This window comes from Populus trichocarpa, chromosome 3 (assembly GCF_000002775.5).
Source record: "Populus trichocarpa isolate Nisqually-1 chromosome 3, P.trichocarpa_v4.1, whole genome shotgun sequence".
Classification (NCBI taxonomy): domain Eukaryota; kingdom Viridiplantae; phylum Streptophyta; class Magnoliopsida; order Malpighiales; family Salicaceae; genus Populus; species Populus trichocarpa.
Window position 1 is genome coordinate 8,557,948 of NC_037287.2, and position 22,924 is coordinate 8,580,871.

A 22,924-nucleotide genomic window follows, 5' to 3' on the forward strand; every position below is an offset into this window, starting at 1 on the left:
GCCCCTAATTCCAAATCTTAAACTTAATACACTTGAAAGTGAATCCCCATGAAAACAAATTAAAACCCTAGAATCCAAAAAAAGGCAACTTAACGAAATAGAAAATGCAACACACAAAATAAGTAAAAGACAAGAAAATTTTAGACATGCCTTCGTTTTGTTATCTTTTAATTATGAAGAATAGCAACAACAACTTTAATTTCTTTTTTTGTATTGACGGTTGAATCATAATGATAATACAGTAAAAAGAGAAAGAAAATTTAGGGTTAATATATATATATATATACTGAAAATTTAGGGTTAATATATATATATACTCTTACCTAAATTTTAAAACTATCTTCATTCTAAAATAAATTTTAGAAAAAAATCAGCTCCTACCTGAATTTGGGAATTATCTTTAAATATTATATTGAATTGTATTTAAGATGCATGGTCTATAAACTATTCATTTATAGTATTGCATTATAAACTTTTAAAAAGTGAGCTTTATGATTACTGGAAAAGAAACTGAGGATGGGATCAGAAGAGGCAGGGATATTAGTTAGAGGCCAAGTTGAAATATAGCAACCCTTGATTGGTTTTGTTGAATCAATGGTTTTATAGCGTGTCTTAGAGCTTAGAGTGGTAGATATAATAAAGTCTTATGGTGGATGAAGGAAAAAATGCATTTTCTAACTAAAGAGGAATTAGTGTTCATATACTCAAGTTGACTCATTTTAGGATCTTAAATCAACTGGTAAGTCAAACCGCATAAAACACATTTCTCTGACACCTTTTTCATTAATAATTCCAGGTCTTTAACTTTTTGGTTGTTCTATTTTTAAAAACCTGTGATAACTGCAATGAAAATGACAAATCAGTATTTTTCAAGTACATCATTCTTTAGCTCGAATGCCCCTAATTCTAAATTTTAAAGGTAATAAACTTGAAAGCCAATCCCCGTAAAAAAATAATTAGAACCCAAGAATCCAAGGAAAGGAAATTTAACAAAATAGAGAATGCAACATACCTAAAAAGTAAAAGATAAGAAGAAGCTGGGCGTACCTTCAATTTATTCTCTTTCAATTATGAAGAATAACAACAACAGTTTCTTCAATTTCTTTTCTTCTATGGACTGTAAAAGCGTTGTGACAATACAAAAAGAAGACAAGTGAAATCAAAAATTAGGGTTTAGATATAAGAATAGACATACACACACTCAACTCCTATCTAAATTTTAGAACTATGTTCTTTCCAAAATAAATTTTAGGAAAAAATTCAACTCTTACCTTAATTTGGGAATTATCTGCATGTATTATTAAAAAAATTATATTTAAGATGTGTGGTCTATAAATTATTCATTCATAGTATCGTATCGTGAACTTTACGATAATTGAAAAAGAAACTGAGGATGGGATCAGAAAAGACAGAGATATTAATTAGATGCCAGGTTGAAATATGACAATACTTGTTTGTTTTTGCTGAATCAATAGCTTTAAAGTGTGTTATAAAGCTTATAGTGGTAGATATAATAAAGTCTCATTTTAGCTGAGCAACAAATACATGTTCTAGCTAAAGAGAAGTTAGTGTCCATATACTCAAGTTGATTTATTTAAGGGTCTTAAATTAATTGGTAAGTCAAACCTCATGAACCAAATTTCTCTAACACTTTTTTCACTAATAATTTCAGGTCTATAACTTTTTTTTTGTTCCCTTCTTAAAAACCTCTAACATCTGCAATGACAATGACAATGACAAATCAACATTTATCATGTACATCATTCTCAACTAGAATGCCTTAAATTCTAAATCATGAAGTTCATATACTTGAAAATCAATCTCCTCTAAAAACAATTACAACCCTAGAATCCAAGAAAAAATTACTTAACAAAATAGACAATGCAACACATCAAGCAAGTAAAAGATAAGCAAAAGCTCAACATACCTTCAATTCGTTCTTTTTCATTTGTGAACAATGATAGCTTCTCCAAATTTTCTTTTTTTTTTATGGATGATAGAAGCACAGTGAGATGACAACAAGAAGAGAAGTGAGAGTGAAAAATTAAGGTTAAGATATAAGTGTGTGTTTTGGATATATTTGTAATTAATTGAATATTTAAGAGTATTTTTATCCAAAAATAATTCATTAATAAGAAAAGGTTAGGAGAAGCATCTTTTTTATTTGTTTGAAAATCTTAGAAAACATCAAGCATTGTGGTGGAAAAACCAAAAGGTCTTTCTTTTTTTAAATTTGTAAAAGTAAATTATGTGAATTCAAACTCCTTTTTCCATGTTCTTCTCCCCATTTTTCTTGGCAACCTTGGCATCTCTAGTGTGCGCAATTTATACTCTAATAATTATTTTTTCTTTTGCAACAAAGTCAATGTTTTTCCAAGTGAGTACTCTTGATTTAGATGAGAAACTCGGAAATTATTTAAGTTCCTAGTTCACTAACAAAAAGAAAACAATACCTAGTTTAAGTTTTTGCCTTTGTCTTGCTTGATTTTCTTTATTGTCACTTTCTTTACTTCTCCAACACATTTCTCCTCTCCATGCACCCATCTCTCTAACCTTTGCCTTTCTTTTCTTTTTTTTGCCTCTAATTTTGAACCAAAATTTCAATTCCAATCAATTCTTTAATTCATCTCATCTCTTATAAAAAAGCAAACAAATTATTTGCCCACTTTTTTTTTTCTGTAGTTCCTTTCAAATCAACTACTCAATAGCCCACACATAACCTCTCTTCTCTTTTTTCGCTAACATCTCACTCACTTTAACTTTAAAACCCATTACTGGAACTTGGCTACCAGCCATGTCCACCATTAAAACTCCTCTGGATATTATCCAGATTGTTATTAGACATGCACCACAAAATTATTGTGATTATGAAGCCCCCATGATCGATTCATTCCCAAAGTGAAATTATTGTGAAAAAACAGATTTCTATAAATATTTATTCATTTTCAATTCTGCAACAGAGACTAAAAAACTGGACGGACACTGTTGTCAAGGAGAAAGTTGACTTAAAGAACAGCAAGATGCATGCTACCCTTTATCGATTGTTCTTCTTCTAAAAATAAATTCCTACAACAAATCAATTCACCTACAAGCGCTTTCTCATTGAGTTCGCCTTATTCTTCCAGAATGCCTCGGCAGAGAATGGAAGACATATACTAGATGTTACGGGGAGATGAGGGTTCAGATGAACTGCTGGATGGGTCACCTGTTGTTGGATTGAGTGCAGTGCCACTTGAAAGAGCGCCGTTCCCACCTTCTTGAGACACTACAGGGATCTTCACTGCCGCCCTTTCCATCTCCTTCTCGAGCTCTTCTTCCTGGCGCAGAGCAGTAAACTGGGTATCAAGAGACTTGGCTGCACCTAACCATGCAAACACGATTACCAGAAGTATTCCTCCGAGGTAAGGAGTTGAATTGGCAAGCGACCCAAAGGTTAAGATCATAAACTGTTGAATGAGAGCTCCTCCAGACTTCCCCAAAGGATTGCAGACAACATCAATGGCTGCCTTCCCTTTAACCTACAGCACAGATTGGAGAAGCAAAATTAGCACTGAACATCTAGCCATTTTTAAATTCAGTATTCCATATCCTGCATCAAAACTGTCTCAGAATGATTGAAATAGATTGCCAGTTTAAACTACAAAAGCATCTATAACAAGCAAAAGATCCAAACCTTGGTGTCCTCATCCAACGGAATATAGGCCATTTCTTTGCATGGATCAAACAAACTGTATTTTGCACTCTTGCTGAAAATGTTTTGCATAGCACCCACGTATACAGCAGCAAGAAGAGGAGTCATCCCAAACTGTGTGAGGGTGGGTGCAAGAGGACCGCCAAACAAGATCAGAGAGAAGAAACCGACTCCTGTTAGAAGCAGGACTGTGGGTGTGATTTTGGCTGCAACTCCCCATCCATATTTGTCAAATATAAATTGACTTAGAAGCATCATCGAGAAAGTTGCTATTCCCGTTGCTGTTGAAAAGTCACCCATAAAGGCAGAGTACTCATTCGGGCTGGGAAACTGCGAAAATGAATGGCAGAGAGGGGAGGGAAAGAGAATCAGTAATCGATAAGCTCAGAGAGAAGAGGACAAGGACAGGATCAGATAAAGTTTACCTGCGCCTTTAGCTTTGATTTCCAGGTAACCTCAACAAGGTTGATGCTAATACCATATGCAACCACCAAAGTTGCAAGATCTCTAATATATCTAGAAGACACAAGGAACTTCAAGCTCTCCATTGTGCTCATCTTCGGCTTTTCCTGCACATGGATTTTCAAAAAGGGAACCTTGTTATACCATTAAATTACTACGCTGAGTCTTCAAAGTATATGCTCTATGAATTGAATCTCGTTTGTTAACAAGTGAATATATATTATACCAGAACATGAAAATGACCCTCTCCAAGTAATAAATTTGATGTGGTTGTACATTCATTGATATAGAGAAAAAAATCGCAAAACAGGTATTCTTTCTTCAGCACGATGGCTTTAGATAATTTGTAATGATGTTATGACACCCTTCAATTTCTATATACAAGGCACCTTCAAGTTCTGAGACCTTTTTGTTTGTTTTATAAGAGCTACAAAATACAGCTTTCCAACACCTCGAATAAATATTTTTTAAGAAAAAGAGTCCTTGCTAACAAAATTACAGATGTAAGCCCATCTAGATAAGTATGTAGCTGGTAATATGATGTCTCATCACATTTCAGTACCTGTTCCTTAATTAAAGAGTGCCATATTAAAAAGAATTGCAGAGTAGCTGGTGAAAAAAATATCCAGTACCAAATTAAAGAATCTAGTAATTATTTCAGGTATGCTATAGTTCAATTTCATAATAAAAATTTAGATATTGCGAGCCACCAGTACAAACATATTGCTTTGAGGGTTCATGGAGTCCTTGCAGAAGATTACCTTCTTCTTCAAACTGCGGGTTGGTAGAGGAACAAAAGTATTCACCCACCAGTAACACAAACATATTGCAAGCCCCATCAGCACCACAATGCTCATCATTCCTTTGAGGGAGACGGCCCAGCCATCAACACCAGGACCCAAGTTTTTCCTCAAATTTGAAAAGTACTTCACTGTTCGGCCTGAGAAAATCAGAGCAACATTCGCCCCGAGTCCAAAAAGAGGGTAAAACCGTTTTGCTTCATCTACAGTAGTGATCTGCACAATACACACAACATCATTAAGTGGAAGCTTTGATCAATATATACACGCCATTCAGATAGGGAAAAGGAAAGGAAACTTTGAGAACAAGACAATCACATTTACAATTTTCGATGCCTTATAATTTTTTGTGAAACCAGGACTGAACTTAAAGTGCATAGATTATTCACTCTTAACGACAAAATTTATTAACCAAACCAATTTTACTTCACTCTAACTACTACACTCACAGCCCTTGATATCTCAATTTCATAGCCCATGAATCTCCTTTTAAGCATGGCACGGATGCTGAGGCAATACTATCCAAGCAAAAACTTGGCATATATTTGCTCTGGATGAAAAAACCAAAGCAGCAGAAATGAAGTGGGAACTTATGAATCGATTGGAAAAATCATTGAGTGAAACATGTAAGCCCTTAAGCAAACTACAACTCAAACTCAGAACAAAACTAAACAACTTTGTTCCGTTTCAGAGCAGCTTTATAACAATCCAAAGAACTATTTATTATAAAAAAAGCATAAGTAACATATTAGTGACCTGTCACACGTAGATTTTTCCTTTCTTGTTTTTAGAGGAAAAAAAAGAAATGAAACATTAAGACAATTTATATAGCAAAAAAAATAACCACAGCTACAAACAATCAAGCAGACAACTTTGAATCCAAAACAAACTTCAAAAAGAAGGATGATTACCTGATTAGCAAATCCCCAGAACAGCACTGATACCACCACACTCCCCCACAATTCAGCCATGACATAGAACAAACAAAAAGTCCAAATCCTCATAATTGCAAGAGGACCAAGAAACCTTGGGCCAAGTACATTGAGAAGTTTATCAGCAAATGCTTCTGGGTGGATATAACTACTGAGTGGATACAAAACAAACCCAAAAGCCCCAAAAAAGGCAATAAAAGGAAGAATTACAGTATAAAAGAGAGCCTGCTTAGACAAGACATTAGCCAATTTTGTATACAATAACATGAACCCAATAGCCATAGGCAAATTCACCCAAGTTTTCAAAAATGGTATGATTTCTGCACTGCTACCTTTGGCCGTCACAACCAACACGTCCTTAGTGTCTCTAAGGATTGTGTAGTTAAAAAGAATACAAAAGAACATTAACCCAAGTGGGATAATTTTTTTGAAAGTCGCAAGCTCAATACCCAAAAACTTTGGTTTATCAGTTTCTTCACCAAACAAAGGCTGTCCATCAGCTGCAGCTGCAGCCTCAGCCCTGCAAATATGCAAGTTTCTATCTTTTGGGAAGAAACCATTTGGTTTTGATACAGAGGTAGGAAATTTTGGAACCCCATTTGAAGACAAAGAAAACCCAGAAAAGGTTTTAGGTTTTGTAGCAAAAAGCCTCTGCTTTAAGCCCTGTGAAGGATACAAAACTCTGCCTTTGGGGTTTGGTGGTAGTGAAAGAAGCCCTCTGGTTTGTAACACCGCTTCCATGTCTCTCCCTCTTTGTTTCCCTCTCTCTACCTCTCTTTAGGTCCCTTACAAAACCCAAATCTTTGGTTTTTCAATACGAAAGCATAAGAGAGAGACAGAGATAGAGAGATACGGTGGCCGAAGGAAATTGTATTTGCTCAGATAGAAGAGTAGAGAATTGATATAAATATCATTTTATATCAACAACCTAACAAACCAAACCCTCGTTGTCTTTTAAAAAAAAGAAAATTACTATATAAAAAAACTTTCGAAAACAAACAGAAAAAAATTTATTACCGACAGATTTTTCTTTTTAACAGTTGGTCATATAAACTAGGGAAGGTTTTCAATCTGTTGGGTAAGAAAGAAGACAAAAAAAAAAAATGGTTCAGAAATCAGAGAATGGGCTCACCAAGTGGGAGCTGAAGAGGAGAAAAAAGAAGGAAGTTGTGGTGCGGTCAAGGCCTCACGGGCAGGTGCAAGGGACCATAAAAGAAGGAAGTGGGAGCCCTGACTCTTGAGTGCTTTTGTATATGGCTAGTCTGCCCTCGAGATATTTTTCACTTTTTTAAATCAAACGGGATACATGGGGGGGCATGAAAGCGATCCGTGAGAGAGATGTCAAGCTCTACATTTCCATTATCTTTTATTACCATGGATGTCAAGTTAACCTCAGGATGATACTTATTTACCCAAATCAATTTAAACGTATACATTTATTTTTTTATATTTATTTTATCTTATAAATAATAAATATAATATAAATATCATTAAACTAGATTTGAGATATATACATTAGCATTATATAAGTGTATATTTTATGTATATATAGAATCTTTATAATTTTTAAATATAATATGTATCTTCCAATATTAACATCGCATTCACATACACACATATATAGATAATGTGTATAATTTTATAATATAATACACATGCGTGTACACCCGCAACATTATTTTTTATTTTTTATTGAATGATAAATGGTATCATGGTAATTGTTTTTTAAAATCGGATGAATATGATATGAATACTTAAGTTGTTTATGCAATAAGTAATAAATAAAATATAAATATAGTAGAATTTAATCCGTGAATATTCGTTGTTATTTTCATTAATTAGAGATTCATCCCCTCCAATCTTCTATGGGTTGCATGGTTGTAATATTTTCTACTGAAATTTTATTTTCTCCTATTTATCTTCTAATTTGATTACATTCTTTTACATATTTGATTTATATTTTTAACATTTGATTTTTTTTTCTAGGTTTTTGATACTTAATTTGATATTTATACTTTCAAGACCATTATAAAAGTGATAAAAGGAAAGATCAAGAAAGAAAAAAGCTTTGTGAAAATGATACCCAATGTATAATGATGGGTGGAACCATATTATTCTTACCATGCATGTCTTGTTATGGGTCATCCGTGCATCACCTGTAGATTGGCGAGTGACCTTTGTGTCGTTATGCAACAGAGTTTTCAAATCTTTTCTTTTTTTTTCTAAATAAGTTAATTAATCTAAGGATGAACATCGTCTTCACCAAATGATTTCTTTTTTTTCTCTTCATCAACGGCGTGATGAGGCATGGGTGCTTGTTTCTTGCAAGGTTCTTATAGTTCCCTGTTCAGAATTTAAGATTCTTTGCACTCTAATCTTCAAAGTCAAACCAGGTGGCTTCCCCCGCTATAACTTCTTTGTTCATCGAACGCTAGTTACATGTATATATAACTTCAGGGCCCGTGTTTGGGCCAGCTTGCGCGCACCTCGACTAATCCCACGGGCCATGAAGTTAACGACTATGTAAGCCTCCAGTGGCCATCATATGAGCAACCACAGGGCTTAAACCTGAAACCACAGAATGAGCAAACCTCTTGGTCCCAAGCTCTTACCACTGGGCTACCACCTAGATGGTTGTTTTTTTTTTTTTTTTTTGATTATCGTGGGTGTCCGGGCCAGCTTGCGCGCACCTCGACTAATCCCACGGGCCCTGAAGTTAACGACCATGTAAGCCTCCAGTGGCCATTATATGAGCGACCACAGGGTTCGAACCTGAGACTTAAGAGGAAACAAATCCCTTAGTTCCAAGCTCTTACCACTGGGCCACCACCTAGATGGTTAGATGGTTGTTATTCTTACAATGTCTTGTTATGGGTCTCATCCGTGGATCACCTGTAGATTGCCGAATGACCTTTGTGTCCTTTCTAGAAAAGTTAATTAATCTAGGGATTAATTCTCTCTTCATGAACGGCGTGATTAGGCATGGGTGCTTGTTTCTTGCAAGGTTCTTATAGTTCCCTGTTCAGAATTTAAGATTCTTTGCACTCTAATCTTCGAAGTCAAACCAGGTGGCTTCCCACGCTATAACTTAGTTACGTGTATATAGATTTAGGTAGGAGCAGACAATATTATGGTGGGATTAATTTAAAAAAAAAAAAATTGAGATATTATTAATGAGTTTTCAAAAAAAATATATATATATAAATTAATTTAATGCAACCCAGATAACTTCTTCAATCGAAATATAACTTGGGTAATTAGGGAAAAAAATTTAATTTGACTAAAAAATATAAGACAACCTTTTAAAAAAGATTGAGGCCAAAATCGCAGGTGTATAAATCATAATAAGTAATAAAGTAAATGAGTTGAGTATTATCCCATGAAGATTTACAAAAATTATCGATAAATATCAAAATTATTAAATCCCTATTTATTTGATGATTTGATAATAAGAGTTTACAGAACTTAAAAAATTAAAACAAATAATTAAATGGTGTTGAAATCAAGTTTCACGGATCCTAGGATTTCCGACCTCACCGTGACTAATCCTATGCGAATTTCTCAATTGAATTAATCATATCTAAATTTTTTTATATTGTTGATAATCAGATTTTACTAATTTAATCACTAATTTTTCTTGAGTATCAATGAATTATTTTAACAAGTAAACTTCCTACATCTCTGTGAAAATTATAAACTTGTCAAAATTCATTAGTAAAAATAAAACCCTTAAATGATTACACAAGTTCCATACATATCTCTATCATATAGATTCTTCATTGTATTTCAAACAATGATTGAAACATTTATCACTTCTCAATTTCAAATTGAATCTCAGATCATGCAAATGGTGATTAAACGTGCACAAGCATTAAGTTTAGAATGAAATACTCAACAAATACTGAATTACTTCAATCAAAGAAATATTCGTATAATCATAGTTAGTCTACATCAAAAGGTCCTAGAATAAAGAACTACTTCATAACTAAATTAAAAAAAAGACAAAATTGATACAATGAACATCACTCAAGAGTATCAGAGAGCTGGACATCTTGAAGGGGTCATTGCCCTTAGCTTCTTTTCTTTCAGTTCTGATTGCTTCTGCTTCTAGATTTTGCCTCCTCTCTCTTGTGGTGTGTTTAGGGTATCAAAAAACATGTGTTGGTTGCTACTTAGAGGGGTTTTTATAGTTTGGCTTTATCCTACAAAGAAAAGAAAATTGCTTTCCATCTCTATCAGAAATTCTGACTTTATTTTCTTTCCTGATATTGCAGGCTAGATATGTGTGCAATATATTCTATTATCAATAACATATTGGATCGACTAGGATCAATCCAAGTTAACATGTAAAATTTGCAAGTCAAGTTATAAGAACGAGATAACCTCATAGAAAGAAAATAAAAAAATATGGGGAAGCTCAATTCTCAATCAACCTAATATTTAATAATAAAATTGAAAAAAAAATCTATTAAAAAAAGGCCAAGAAAACTGAATCAACCAGAGTTAACCTGTCAAACCTAGATCATGAGATTAGGATAACTCAATATAAAGCAAATCAAAAAAAAATTATAAAAATCAATTCTCAATCAATCCAACATTAAATAATGAAATTAAAAAAAAAACTTGAGTCAACCCGGTTTAACTCGTCAAACTCTTAACTTGAGTCATAATACTATGATAACCTCATATAAAGTAAACTGAAACAAATTATAAAATTTAACTCTCAGTCAACCTAAATGGTGAATGATGAAATTGAGAAAAAAGTTTAATCATAAAAAATAACAAAAAAAAACTCAACTCGGTAAAGTTAACCTGTAGAACTCTTGACTCGGGTCATGAGACTAGGATAACCTTATAGAAAGTAAACAAAAATAAACTATAAAACTCAGTCCGCAATAAATTTAATATTAAATGATGAAATTAAAATAAAATAAAAACAAAGTAATACTCCAATAAACAGTACTTTGTGATTTTCCCTCCTCAATTAGTTCTTGTTAATTTAGATGATAGGTTAATTTATTAAAGATTTTATTTGTAAATGCACATAAAATTACACACACAATACGCTTTAGGCAAATTAAAAAAGTAAATAAGAGATAAAGAAGTAACCATCTAGATTCAAAGATAATTAGGATACCTAAACTAGTCCTAAAGTTGGTTATACCAAAAGGAGAATAAAATTCAACTTGAAGTATAAGTTGCTAATTGTTAGTTACACTTTCATGCAAAGCTATCCAAAAGCCAAAGTACCCATACGCTGCACCTCTTATGGTTGGAAGAGAGGTTCAGGGCACCATTGTCCACAGGTTGATCTGCTCCCTTGTTTCGACCTCAACCTGAGATTGAGATTTGATAAGCAATGGACTGGAAGACAGATGAAAGCAAACATTCCATTGATTCAGCGCCCATTCCTGTGTTTGCTGATGATCCAACCTGCTATCTCAATGCATGGGATTTCCTTACCTAGTTATATGTGTTTATTATTAGGTCAAAAACTAATCAATCCTAAAAATAAAAATAAAGTAGTTTTTGGATTTAAAAAATAAAAAAAATGCATGTCGTTACGAGGGTGTTTGAAAGTGTGGTATCGGTTGCTTTTGAAAGTGTCTTTCATTCCAAAACAAATTAAAATAATAATATTTGTTTATTTTTTTATAAATTATTTTTGACATCAGCATATTAAAATTATCTGAAAATATCAAAAACATATTAATTTTAAAAAAAAATTCAAATTTTTTTAAAAGTATTTTTCGACTGCAGTGCTAAACACTGTACGAAGCCCTTTTTGAGATAACACTAGAGAAGTCCAAAAAGATCTTTTGCATTGATAAGAAAAATTAATTGATAAAACAATAAATCAAAATCAAAATTGTGCACGAAGCCCTTTTTAGTTTCAAACCAAAATAACAACATTGGAAAGATTAGTTTTTGAATAGTTTTTATGCAAATAAATCATGTCCAACATCAAAGCAGTCAAAAAATATAGTTTTGAGATCACAACTTGTCCGTAAAAATCAATTTTCATGAATTTCAGGAATAAAACCCTAACAAATTGATAATTTGAATTTAATTGTTTTTTTTTACATAAATCCATGATTTTTTTTATTAAAAAAAAAAACTAAAATTAACACCACTTTACACAAGCGTATCTTTGAAATCAAATTTAAAATAAGGAATATTTTTTTTTTCATGAAAACCAAAACTAGCACAATTTTAAACTTACGATGAATAAAAAAACACACACCGCAACACATATAATAATTTATAATCAAGAGTAAATAAAAATATGGTTTTACATTAAAAAAATAATCAAAATTGAGCAATAATGAGCACGTCAAAAGGTTTGAATCATACCCATAATTTTGGTGTCAAGCTATCATCACACAAGCAAAACAAAACACATATATTCATAATAAAATCACATCAAGTCTAGTCGTCACACCTCAGATGATCCAATCAACAATTTCATCCTCCTAAGCCCATCGTGAGGATTTGGACACCACCCTTATTTCACCTCAAAAAGTTCTTGATGGAATCATACCCCCATGACCCAAGGATATATATATATATATATATGAGGAAGCCCACCTTGCGAGTTGTTGATAAATTAGTCGTAAATGATAGCGTGTGTATGCACGCGCCAATGAGTGCGGTTGCACGTGAATGAGTAGTGTACACGGTCCATTCATCGATGGCTAAACAAAGTCTGGGTTGTTTTTCATCAATTTTTATGTTTGTGGTAATATTTGGTAATAAATTAAATTTTGTTTTATATTATGAGGATTATTAAAAATAAAGTTTGTAATGTAGTTTTTATAAAGCAGTTTTTATATATTTTTTTAATTGAATTTTATGAAACTTATATTTTTTTTTGCGTATTTGGTAATAAATTAAATTTTGTTTTATATTATGGGGTTTATTAAAAATAAAGTTTAACATGTAGTTTTTATAAAGTAGTTTTTACATATTTTTTTAATTGAATTTCATAAAACCCAGTTTGTTTTTTGTGTTTTAAAAGTATTTTTAAAAAAAAATAAGAATTTTTTTATTTTTTTCCTTTAAATTAATATATTTTTGGTATTTTCAGATTATTTTGATGCACTGATATCAAAAATAATTTTTTTAAAATAAAAATTATATATTATTTTAAAGTATTTCCAAGTAAGAAACACTTTGAAAAGTAAACACAAGTATACTTTCACCAAATATTTTAAAAATAGAGTTAAAAAGACCTATGTTTTTTTAACAAAAAATTATTCTGCTCGAAACGAAGTGATATCTTTGGTGAAAACCAAAAGTAATAAGGAAAATGCCATAAATAAAATGTATGCGAAGAGACTATAAGTTACTCCATAATTTAAATAAAAGTATTATTTATACAAGCGTCATATATAACAATGTATCAGAAGTTCTCCATAATTTAAATAACATTACTTATCAGTTTTTCTCATAATTATCATATTTGTTTTTAAGTTAAATCACAATTAATCCTTCGGAGTTAAATATAGCAAAATCATTCCCTCAATTAGAGCCGTAGAAGTATTTAAATTGAAAAATAGGGCGTGTGGTAATTATCTATATATTGTGCTACTCTGACCAATATAAATATTAGCATACTACGTGTCCATTTCAATTTCAATTTCAATTTCAATTGTTTTGAATTTTTCTATGTTGTTTCAATTCGCAATCATGAATTTGATTTTTTTTTTCAAATTAAACCAAGGTTTCATCCATAAGATTTTTATATATATTTTTTCTCAAAATATGTCGAATCAAGAAAAACAAACAGGTATAGTTTTTTAAAAAATTTAGCGTATTGGGCCAGACACATTGTCTGACCTAGATATTGTTGGGTTTGGTGCCTGTCAGACTCAACAACTCAGGCGCTATTGGGTGTGGTAAGTGATGTTGGGCCAATGAGGGGGGCTGACATGCATCTCCCGCGAGAGTCAAGCTCGAGACTTTTTTTCATCACACCCCAGGCGTGGTCAAGCGCTCCAAATCCACCTATTTAATGTCACACCTCCACATATTTTACATAAATCTTAAAGGAATTATTACTTAACAAATAAACTTAATTAAAAAAATTTGCACTCCATCAACATCATTAAGTATATTGAAATCCCTCATGCCCCACCATGTTTTTATCTCTTAACTCGATAAAATATGTGGAACACAACTCACAATATATAATTAATAAGAATGGAATGACTCTTTAGACTTTTCACTCCAACAAAAAGATAAGGTTTAAGGGCTATAAATATCCCATGAACCATCAAAGTAAAGGGTTTACAATCTCTTCATTTTTGATATTTTTAGTATATATATTTTCAAAGTTTATCTCTCTAAAATATCATTGTATTTTCTTCCTCTAAAAAACTATTTAAGCATCTGAGAGCCCCCAACTCTACAAAAAAGATCTTTTCCAAATATAAATTATTAACAACCTTAGCCTATCAAGCACCAAATACAAGCTATAATCTACCTTGATTAAAAAAAAAATATCAAATTATTAGAACTAAGAGATTAATTAATTATCTAATATATAATATTTGCTCCTAAACTACTTGTATCATTTGAGAATCATCACAAGCCTATTAGTATGCATATTATAGTTAGATGGTATTGTTGATTTTAAGCATCAATTGATTGATATTTAAACTACGCTTGAATTTACCCCCCCGACTATTTAATTGATCACATTTAATGGCATAATGGTAAAAAGAAGCGAAAAAAATATTATTTTCCCTCGTATGATAAACTATTGCTAAAAAATTGTAAATTTAAATTCTTAATTTTAATATACCAAAGTACATTAATACATGATTGAAACAAATTTAGACATTGTCTATTTTTTTAGTGTGAAATTTTTCATGTAAAATATTTTTCAATATTTGACTTGAAAAATATATTTAAATGATGATGGTTGTGAGAAGGGGTAGTGAGATGACAATAGCAAGGTGGTAGTGACATGGTTGTGGTGAGAGAGGTGATAATGGTGAAATGAAGATGGCGATGATAAGATGAAGGTGATGATTGAAATAGTTGGATTAGGTGGTTACGGTGGTGATGGTGGTGAGGTTATAATAGCAAACACACTCTTCAATGTGATAGAGATGGTGGTTGAAATAGTTTGATGATATTGTAAATAGATTTGTGAACTATTTTACGAAACTTCACGTGCTAAAAATATTTTCTAATAAATAAACTAAATTTAAAGGTTGATTATAAAATATTTTACATTGACTAGTTTTTATATAAAATATTTTACAAGAAACAACACATAAAAAATATTAAAAATTATTTTCTTGTAAAATATTTTATGCAAAACAAATAAAACCTCTTAAATTATGTTTAGGGAACATACTTGCAGAAGTAATTTTCTCACGTTTGTAATTTACAAGAATACTGTAAAATATCATACTACTTCATTAACTATTCGTTCAGAAGTGTGTTACGGTATGATTAAAATTATATTTTACTTCAATTACAGTTTTAAAAGTGTTTAATTGATCAAAATAGATCATAATTTTATATTAATTCTACTGAAAACTTTTTATTGGAACATTAATTAAAAAAACTATAATTTATAATTTTTTTAAAACTTACCTTTTCAAATTATAATTATAAAAATTATCACAATATCAAAAATACATTAGAGACCGTTTTTTATTGCAATAACTTAATTTTTTTGTCCAATCATAAGGAAATTTTTTTTTTGATTAGTTAAATAACTTATAATTTTTTATCAAATTTTATTTATAATTGCATTTTAAATTTTAATTTTATAAAAATTAAAATAATATATTTTTTATTTCGTATACAAATATTTATATATAATAATTTTAATAGAATATCTATTTTTAAAAATCCTGATGATTGATTAAGACCGCTAAAGACTATTGTTTGGTGGGGCCAAAAGGATCTTTGCTATTATTGCCAGGGAGGGACTAGCCACATAATTCTCTTGTACCTTGGACTGATGCAATTGGCGATGAGAGTTTCTCCACGTGGCAAAATGGTAAGTTGCATTTATCAGATCATAAAAATCTGACCTCGACAAACAAAAAATAAATATAAAAAAAGTGCACGACTCCCAATACGCAAGCGAACCGGACAAATCGATTTTTTGTTGCTACTCGTCCCTTTTATTTTATTATTTTTTTTCTAATCTATCTATTATCTCTCCAGTGGTTAAAAGATTGCGTGTTGGTACGTCTCTTGAAATAATATACTAGTCTTTTTTTTTTTTTTTAGAAGCAATCAGAGAGCGATTCAGTTTTGAATTTGTTTTATAAATAATTAAAAAAATAAAATTAAGGATTTATAGTCAAATATAATATTTTTATTTGAAATTTTGAAATTTGTTTTTTATTTTGAAATTTATACTGAATTTAGAAAATATATTTTATAGATTCTCCACAATTTCCATTCACAAGTTTTTTAGATATGAAGAAACATAAAATAATGAACGATACAATATTTTTATCTTATATTTAAATGCCTTTCAGCAATACAAAATATAAAATTATTATTATTATTTTATATTTAATTAGGCTACTTTTTTATAATTAATTAAGAGTTTATATCATAAAATTCTAAAATCTAATCACCAATCCAAACAATTGTTGCAATATGCAAGCCAAGAGAGTTATGATAAGATGAAGGGAAAAAAAAAGAAATTGTTGAAGACAAATCATAATCAAGGAAACAGAAGGTGGAAATAATGTAGATGTTTTAAGGGGAAGAGTACTTGCTGTTCTTTGCCTGGATACAAGAATCATGCTTCATAACATAGTTTTCAGATCTGGCATGGTGGCTGGCCCGGTTCAAGGTCTAGATTCCGGGTTTTGACCGGATCAATTTTTTTAAAAAAAATTCAAAACGATGTCGTTTTAATAAAAAAAACAAAAGTCAACGGTTTGTAACCGGGTTTTTGACCGGGTCACACCGGGTTTTTTATTATCCTATTTTTTCTTCAACCCGACCCAGTTCCAGTCCCGGGTTAGCTGGGTCCTAGATCGATCCGCCAGGCCGGGTTTCAAAACTATGCTTCAGACAACAAGCATCAAGGCCATCACAAGACTTCTCTCCTGGGCATCCACTGTATATAAGCCCACAATACTTGCCATATCTAAAAAATGAAGGCACTGCCATTCACATGAAGGAAAACGGGATGGTTTCCATGTAGTGTATGCTAGTTTAATGATCGCATTATTGTCATGGACAGGATAAAAAAAATTAGAAAAATAATATCTAATTAACGAGTTTTTTTTATAATGTTATAAAACTCGGTATAACAATTCAAACTTGAAAAATTTTAACATGATTATTTAATTAAATGTTATATCATAAAAGAAAATACAGCCGCTATTAATGCTTAAGCATATGACCTTATGTTACCACAACCACACATGAACCGTCAAGTTAACACATGAATTTATCAACTAACCTTACTTAGTTTAGTTGTTTTGATAATTTTCAATTCCTACATGTATGAAGGTGTCGCACGTGTGCGGCGTCGCGACGATCGCCCTCCACACTCCATGGATGTGTGGATCTGGAAAATATGGTGAGACAAGGAATTCTTTGTCTCTTAGCAGTGAAAAACGAGAATGGGAGTCGCCACCTAGTATTTTGGTCACTAGGAACCCTAACTGGTCTCAGAGATCGGGTACGGAGACTGGTTGCGTAAATGGAAGGTATTAGCACCCCAAATACGCCTTACCTAAGGTAAACTGCATTGTTTTATTTGTCTGATCAAAATCTAAGGTTTGGTCGCGTTTTCTAATTGTTGGTCCTGGTTGTCTAAGATTCAAGAAAAGACCTCCTAAAAAAGGAGGTTCTTATCTTAATGGGGTAAAACCTAACCATTCTATCGTCAAGTAAAAACTACCTTTTTAATATCAGGAGTACGTTTTACGTATAAATTCGTAATCTTGGATATTAAAAGAAAACAAAATAATTTTTTTGGATTTTTTTGAAATATTAGCCAAATTCTCGTGACTTTAATAAACTGGTTATTAAAGCCAAAATGCATGCTAAAACATAATTTTTTTTGAAGTTTTATTTGTTGTATGAAAATACAATATGAGTTTTTGAGCTTTGAGAGATTTGGCCGTATGCATAAAAACCAAAACATTTTTTAAATTTTTGACGAGAACCGGGTATTTTAATACCGGATTTGTATTTTTACGATATAAAAATACAAATCAGTATTAAGAAAAATTTAGTAAAAAATACGCGGGGAAATCACAAATTTTTCTGAAAATATATTTTTTGAAAGTTTTTGGAACTGGGCCAGACCCGGCTAAAAAAAAAATATCTGGGCCGAAGCCCACGGCTGCATGAACAGTGGGCGTGAATTATAATTCACGCCCACTGTTCATGCATGAACAGAAGGCGTGAATTAATTCACGCCCGCTGTTCATGCAGTGAACAGCGGGGAAGAAGAAGAAGAAGAAGAAGGGGGGGAGGAAGGCTGACCTGCGATGGCGGTGATCTGGCCGCCGTGAAGGGCAGCGGTGGTGGCACACGGTGGCTGAGGCGGCGGTCTTTCTTCTTCTCTCCTCTGCTTCGCTGTGCTGTTTTCTTCCTCTGTTTTTTGTTCCCTCTGTCAACAAGGTCTCTTCTTCCTTTTTCGTTGACGGTGGCTCAAGGTCGGGGTGAAGAAAGGACCGGTGGTGGTTCGCGGAGGGCTCTGCGGGTTCTAGGCTGCTGCGGTGGTTCTTCTTCTTCCCGCTGTGGTTCTTCTCTTCCCCTGGTTTTCTTTCTCTCGGTTCTGTTCTGTTCCTCTTCTCCCTCTCTGGTTCTGCTGGCGTTGGCAGCGTTGATGGTGGCGGAATGGCGGTGCTGGATGGTGGTGGCCGAAGGTCACGGTGGAGAGAAAGCACAGCGGTGGTGCCCAGCCCGGGGGTGAGGAATGGTCCTTCTTCTTCTCTGTGCAGTGACGCCCAGTCTCTGTTCTTCTCTTCCCCCTGTATGCTTTCGCTTTCTCTCCTTTGTCTCCCCCAAAAACTGTTGTTTCTCTTTCGGTTTCTCCTCTGTTGCTGCTGGTGGCAGCTGCTGTTGGCGACGCTGCTGGTGACAAGGCAAAATGACGGTGGCGCAGCTTCCAACGGTGGAGGGAGAGAAACCAGAGAGAGAGAGATGAGTTACTGTTCTTCTCCCCTATTCTTTTGTTTTTCTGTTCTTTCCTTCTATTCTCTCGTCAGCTCAAGTCTTCCCCTCCCTGTTTGTCTACCCTTCTCTTCTTCTCCAAAATTTTGCCCCCCTTCGTTCCTCTCTTTCTCAAAAAATCGTCTCCCCCCTCCGTTTCCTTTTTTTCCTTTTTTCTCCCCCTCTCCTTTGTCTTCTCCCTTCTCTGTATTTATAGCCGCAGGAAGAGAGGGGCACCTTACCACTGCCATGGCACCGGGTAAGGTGGCCGGTCATGGCTTGCATTAATGGTGGCAGGGTATGGGATGTGGCTTGTGTCCAGGTTTTGTGGGCAAGTGGGAGGAGAGAGAAGGAGAAGTTAGCGGGAAAAGTTTTCAAAAATCTTATTCTCCCTTGTCTCTGCATTTGCAGGGGAGAAGAAGCTGCACAGTGCCGTTCAAAACGGCACCGTGCAGGTTTTTTTTTTTTTTTTTTTAGAAAAGGAAAACAAAATTTGGGAGTGACCCAAAATTGGGTTATGACAGTTGCCCCCCTCTTTACAATGCTTACGGAGCAAAGCCTTTGCATAGTAAGCTTGTAAAGAAAACAAAAGGAAATAAAATGATCTGATTATCTTGGGCAACCTGCTCACACACGCTCACAGTAGTCTATTTTCAAGGGCGACCAGCCCACACACACTCACACTGGTCTATTTTCACGGGCGACCTGCCCAAGTACTCAAAGTGGTCTATTTTCAGGGGCGACCCGCCCACACACTCACACTGGTCTATTTTCACGGGTGACCTGCCCACACACGCTCACACTCACACTGGTCTATTTTCACGGGCGACTTGCCCAAATAAAAAAACATGGAGAATTGGTCGAATTGTAATGGGTGACCGACCCAAAAATGGAAAAAAGGAAGAGTGGTCGTGTTGTAATGGGTGACCTACCCAGATGGAAGAATGGTCTCATTGTAATGGGTGACCTACCCAAAAATGGAAAAAAGGAAGAGTGGTCGTGTTGTAATGGGTGACCTACCCAGGTGGAAGAATGACCTCATTGTAATGGGTGACCTACCCAGATAAAAAGATGGAGAATGGTCGAGTTGTAATGGGTGACCTACCCAAAATAGGAAAAAGGTAGAGTGATCGAGTTGTAATGGGTGACCTACCCAAGTGGAGGAATGGTCTCATTGTAATGGGTGACCTACCCAGATAAAAACATGGAGAATGGTCGAGTTGTAATGGGTGACCTACCCAAAAATGGAAAAAAGAAAGAGTGGTCGTGTTGTAATGGGTGACCTACCCAGGTGGAAGAATGGCCTCATTGTAATGAGTGACCTACCCAGATAAAAAAACATGAAGAATTGGTCGCATTGTAATGGGTGACCTACCTAGAAATAGAAAAAGAAAGAGTGGTCGTGTTGTAATGGGTGACCTACCCAAGTGGAGGGATGGTCGTGTTGTAATGGGTGACCTACCCAGATAAAAAAACATGAAGAAGTGGTAGAATTGTAATGGGTGACCTACCCAGAAAAAGTTGGTGAGGGCTCAAAGGCGCACTCGAAAGGAGGTAGGGTTAGAAAACGCACTACCTAAGAGATGGTGGCTCAAAGGCGCACTCGGAAGGAGGCAGGGTTAGAAAATGCACTACCCGGAGAAGTGAGGGCTCAAAGGCGCACTCGAAATGTGGTAGGGTTAGAAAACGCACTACCTGAGAAATGAGGGCTCAAAGGCGCACTCAAAAGAAAGTGAGGGCACAAAGACGCACTCGAAATGAGGTAGGGTTATAAAACGCACTACCCAAAAGATGGTGGCTCGAAGGCGCACTCGGAAGGAGATAGGGTTAGAAAACGCACTACCTAAGGGAGTGAGGGCACAAAGGCGCACTCAAAAGGAAGTGAGGGCACAAAGGCCTACTCAAAAGAGAAGGTGTGAGGGCTCAAAGGCGCACTCGAAATGTGGTGTAACACCAATCTGTTAATGATGAAAGCAATGCATTATGATTGATATGCATGTATACTTACCTGAGAAATATAGGTCCCCATTTCTTCATGGTGTCTTTCTTTTCTCAAAAGTTGGAGTGTTGGTAGTGAACTTCGATGGCTTTTTCGCTCTCGCTTACTCGAGTCATCTCTTGTGATCTTGACCTCTGGGAAGGGCTTGATATCATCATACTTCTTTGTCCTCCACCCTTTATCTCAAGGGTTGCCAATTTTGCCCGGCATTTTTCTTAGAAAGGGAATCATGAAGCCAGCCCTACCACGAGTTTTTTTTTATTGCCCCCCAGCTTGATCATACCCCCAAGTATTTAATTCGGGTTCGGGGATGAGGCTATGTGAAGGAAGGTTTGACAAGGAGTTGTTTTCATGCAGAAATTTTAGAATTTCAAAGTTATTCCAGACACAAAAATCATTTTGACATCGATTCAAAGCAAACTTATTCTGAAGAAATTCAAGTGATTCCTATAGAGGGGTTTTCAGAAGTGATGAAAACTTTTTGTTTTGATTTTGGTGAAAAAAAATGAAATGACATATGTTTGGTAAAAAGGTTTAAATTTCAATTTGTGGGTTATTGAGAACCGATTTTCAAAGCATTTATTTTATTTGCATGAATAATGATTTGGTTCGCATGAGAAAGCACTGCCTACCGATCCAGATTGCTTGCTTTTGATCAGAAAGGGCTTGATTAGGCACATAATGTAGGCTTGGGCTATTGGTTATGAAGAATGGGATATTTGCAAGCTCAAAAGGTGTTTAAGGGATTTCAAGACTAAGGATCACTCGTGCTTGTTACCTGACCTTTTGTCTTTTAAATTGTTCTTCCAAAATGGTCTATCATGCCCCCCAGTGTCGGGTTTGGGCTCTTTCTCTTTGTTTTCTTCATTTTGTTTGGTTGAGCATAATCACCTCAGTTGTTTTTATGAGAAGCTCAAATCTTTTGGATCTTTTGGATTTTCTTTATCATGCCCCAGCTTTGCGTGGGCAGCTTTGATGATTGAGAAATTTCTTTTATGCCCCCAGTATTGTTTGGGCACTTTCAATCGTTGAGGTTTTTCTATGCTCTCGCACTTGCCCCCCAGTGTGGGGTGTGATCCTAGTCAAGGTTATTTCCAAAAAACATTATCAGGCTCAAAAGGGGACTGCAAAGGATATATTTCAGCCTTGTGAAAGGATTATCAAAGATGGCCTTTATTCATCTCAAATGCATGCATTTAGGATCGGTAAGCCTTGCTTTCATGCGAGTATGCAAAATGATTTCTCATTATTCATTCAAATAAAACTCAACTTTGGAGTCACTTCATGGTGTTTTTTGTGTTTTTTTTTTTCCTTTTTCTTTTCAGGTTTTCTCGGAGTATGGTTACCTTTCTAAGGAATCACTTGAATTTTCAGAACTCGTTTGTTTTGGACAAACACCAACATGATTTCTATTTTTGTACTAAACTTTGAATTCCCGAAAATTCTTTGGAAGAAAAGGAAAACACACCGAAGGATTCTTGGTGCAGTGGTTTTATGAGTAAATATTGTGCTTAGAGTGTTATTTACGTGAAACAACAACAAAAAGGAAGACATGTCTTGAATACAGGAAAACACTTGATCTTATTAACAAGAAGGCTCTTTTGACAAAGAAAGTCTTGTTGCATTATGAGCCAAGTTACCAACAAGACTGAAACAAGTTAAAACAGACATGATCAAACAAAAGGAAATAATAGGGTCGGCTTCATTCTTCCAATTTGGTAAATCTTCTCTTAGGCTTGCCTCCCCACCACGGCTCTAGTAGATGTCTCATTGACGATAGGGACAAAAGAACTGTGATCGAAATTCAAGTCCTTCAAAATTTATGATGTCTTTTTCCGCACCCTGCCTTGACCATCGGTGCTTTCTGAGCATTCTGCTTCTA

General features: G+C 34.2%; 1 protein-coding gene across 2 annotated transcripts; it reads right to left on the reverse strand.

The window, feature by feature from the left end:
* Positions 1–2,904: 2,904 nt before the first annotated feature.
* On the reverse strand, positions 2,905–19,319 carry LOC7478375 (plastidic ATP/ADP-transporter). Of its 2 annotated transcripts, XM_024597710.2 has the most exons (11): positions 19,286–19,319; positions 18,372–18,996; positions 17,614–17,693; positions 8,007–8,107; positions 7,018–7,027; positions 6,218–6,427; positions 5,865–6,019; positions 4,915–5,169; positions 4,117–4,260; positions 3,674–4,021; positions 2,905–3,518 (listed from the first exon to the last, which is right to left on the reverse strand). In XM_024597710.2, the coding sequence occupies exons 1-11, from the start codon at positions 19,317–19,319 to the stop codon at positions 3,156–3,158; spliced, it is 2,325 nt and encodes a 774-aa protein (XP_024453478.1). In that variant the 3' UTR covers positions 2,905–3,155. The 2 variants fall into 2 exon arrangements, with proteins under 2 accessions (XP_024453478.1, XP_002303268.1); XM_002303232.4 differs by lacking the exons at positions 7,018–7,027; positions 8,007–8,107; positions 17,614–17,693; positions 18,372–18,996; positions 19,286–19,319 and having other exon boundaries at positions 5,865–6,830.
* Between the last annotated feature and the right edge of the window lie 3,605 nt (positions 19,320–22,924).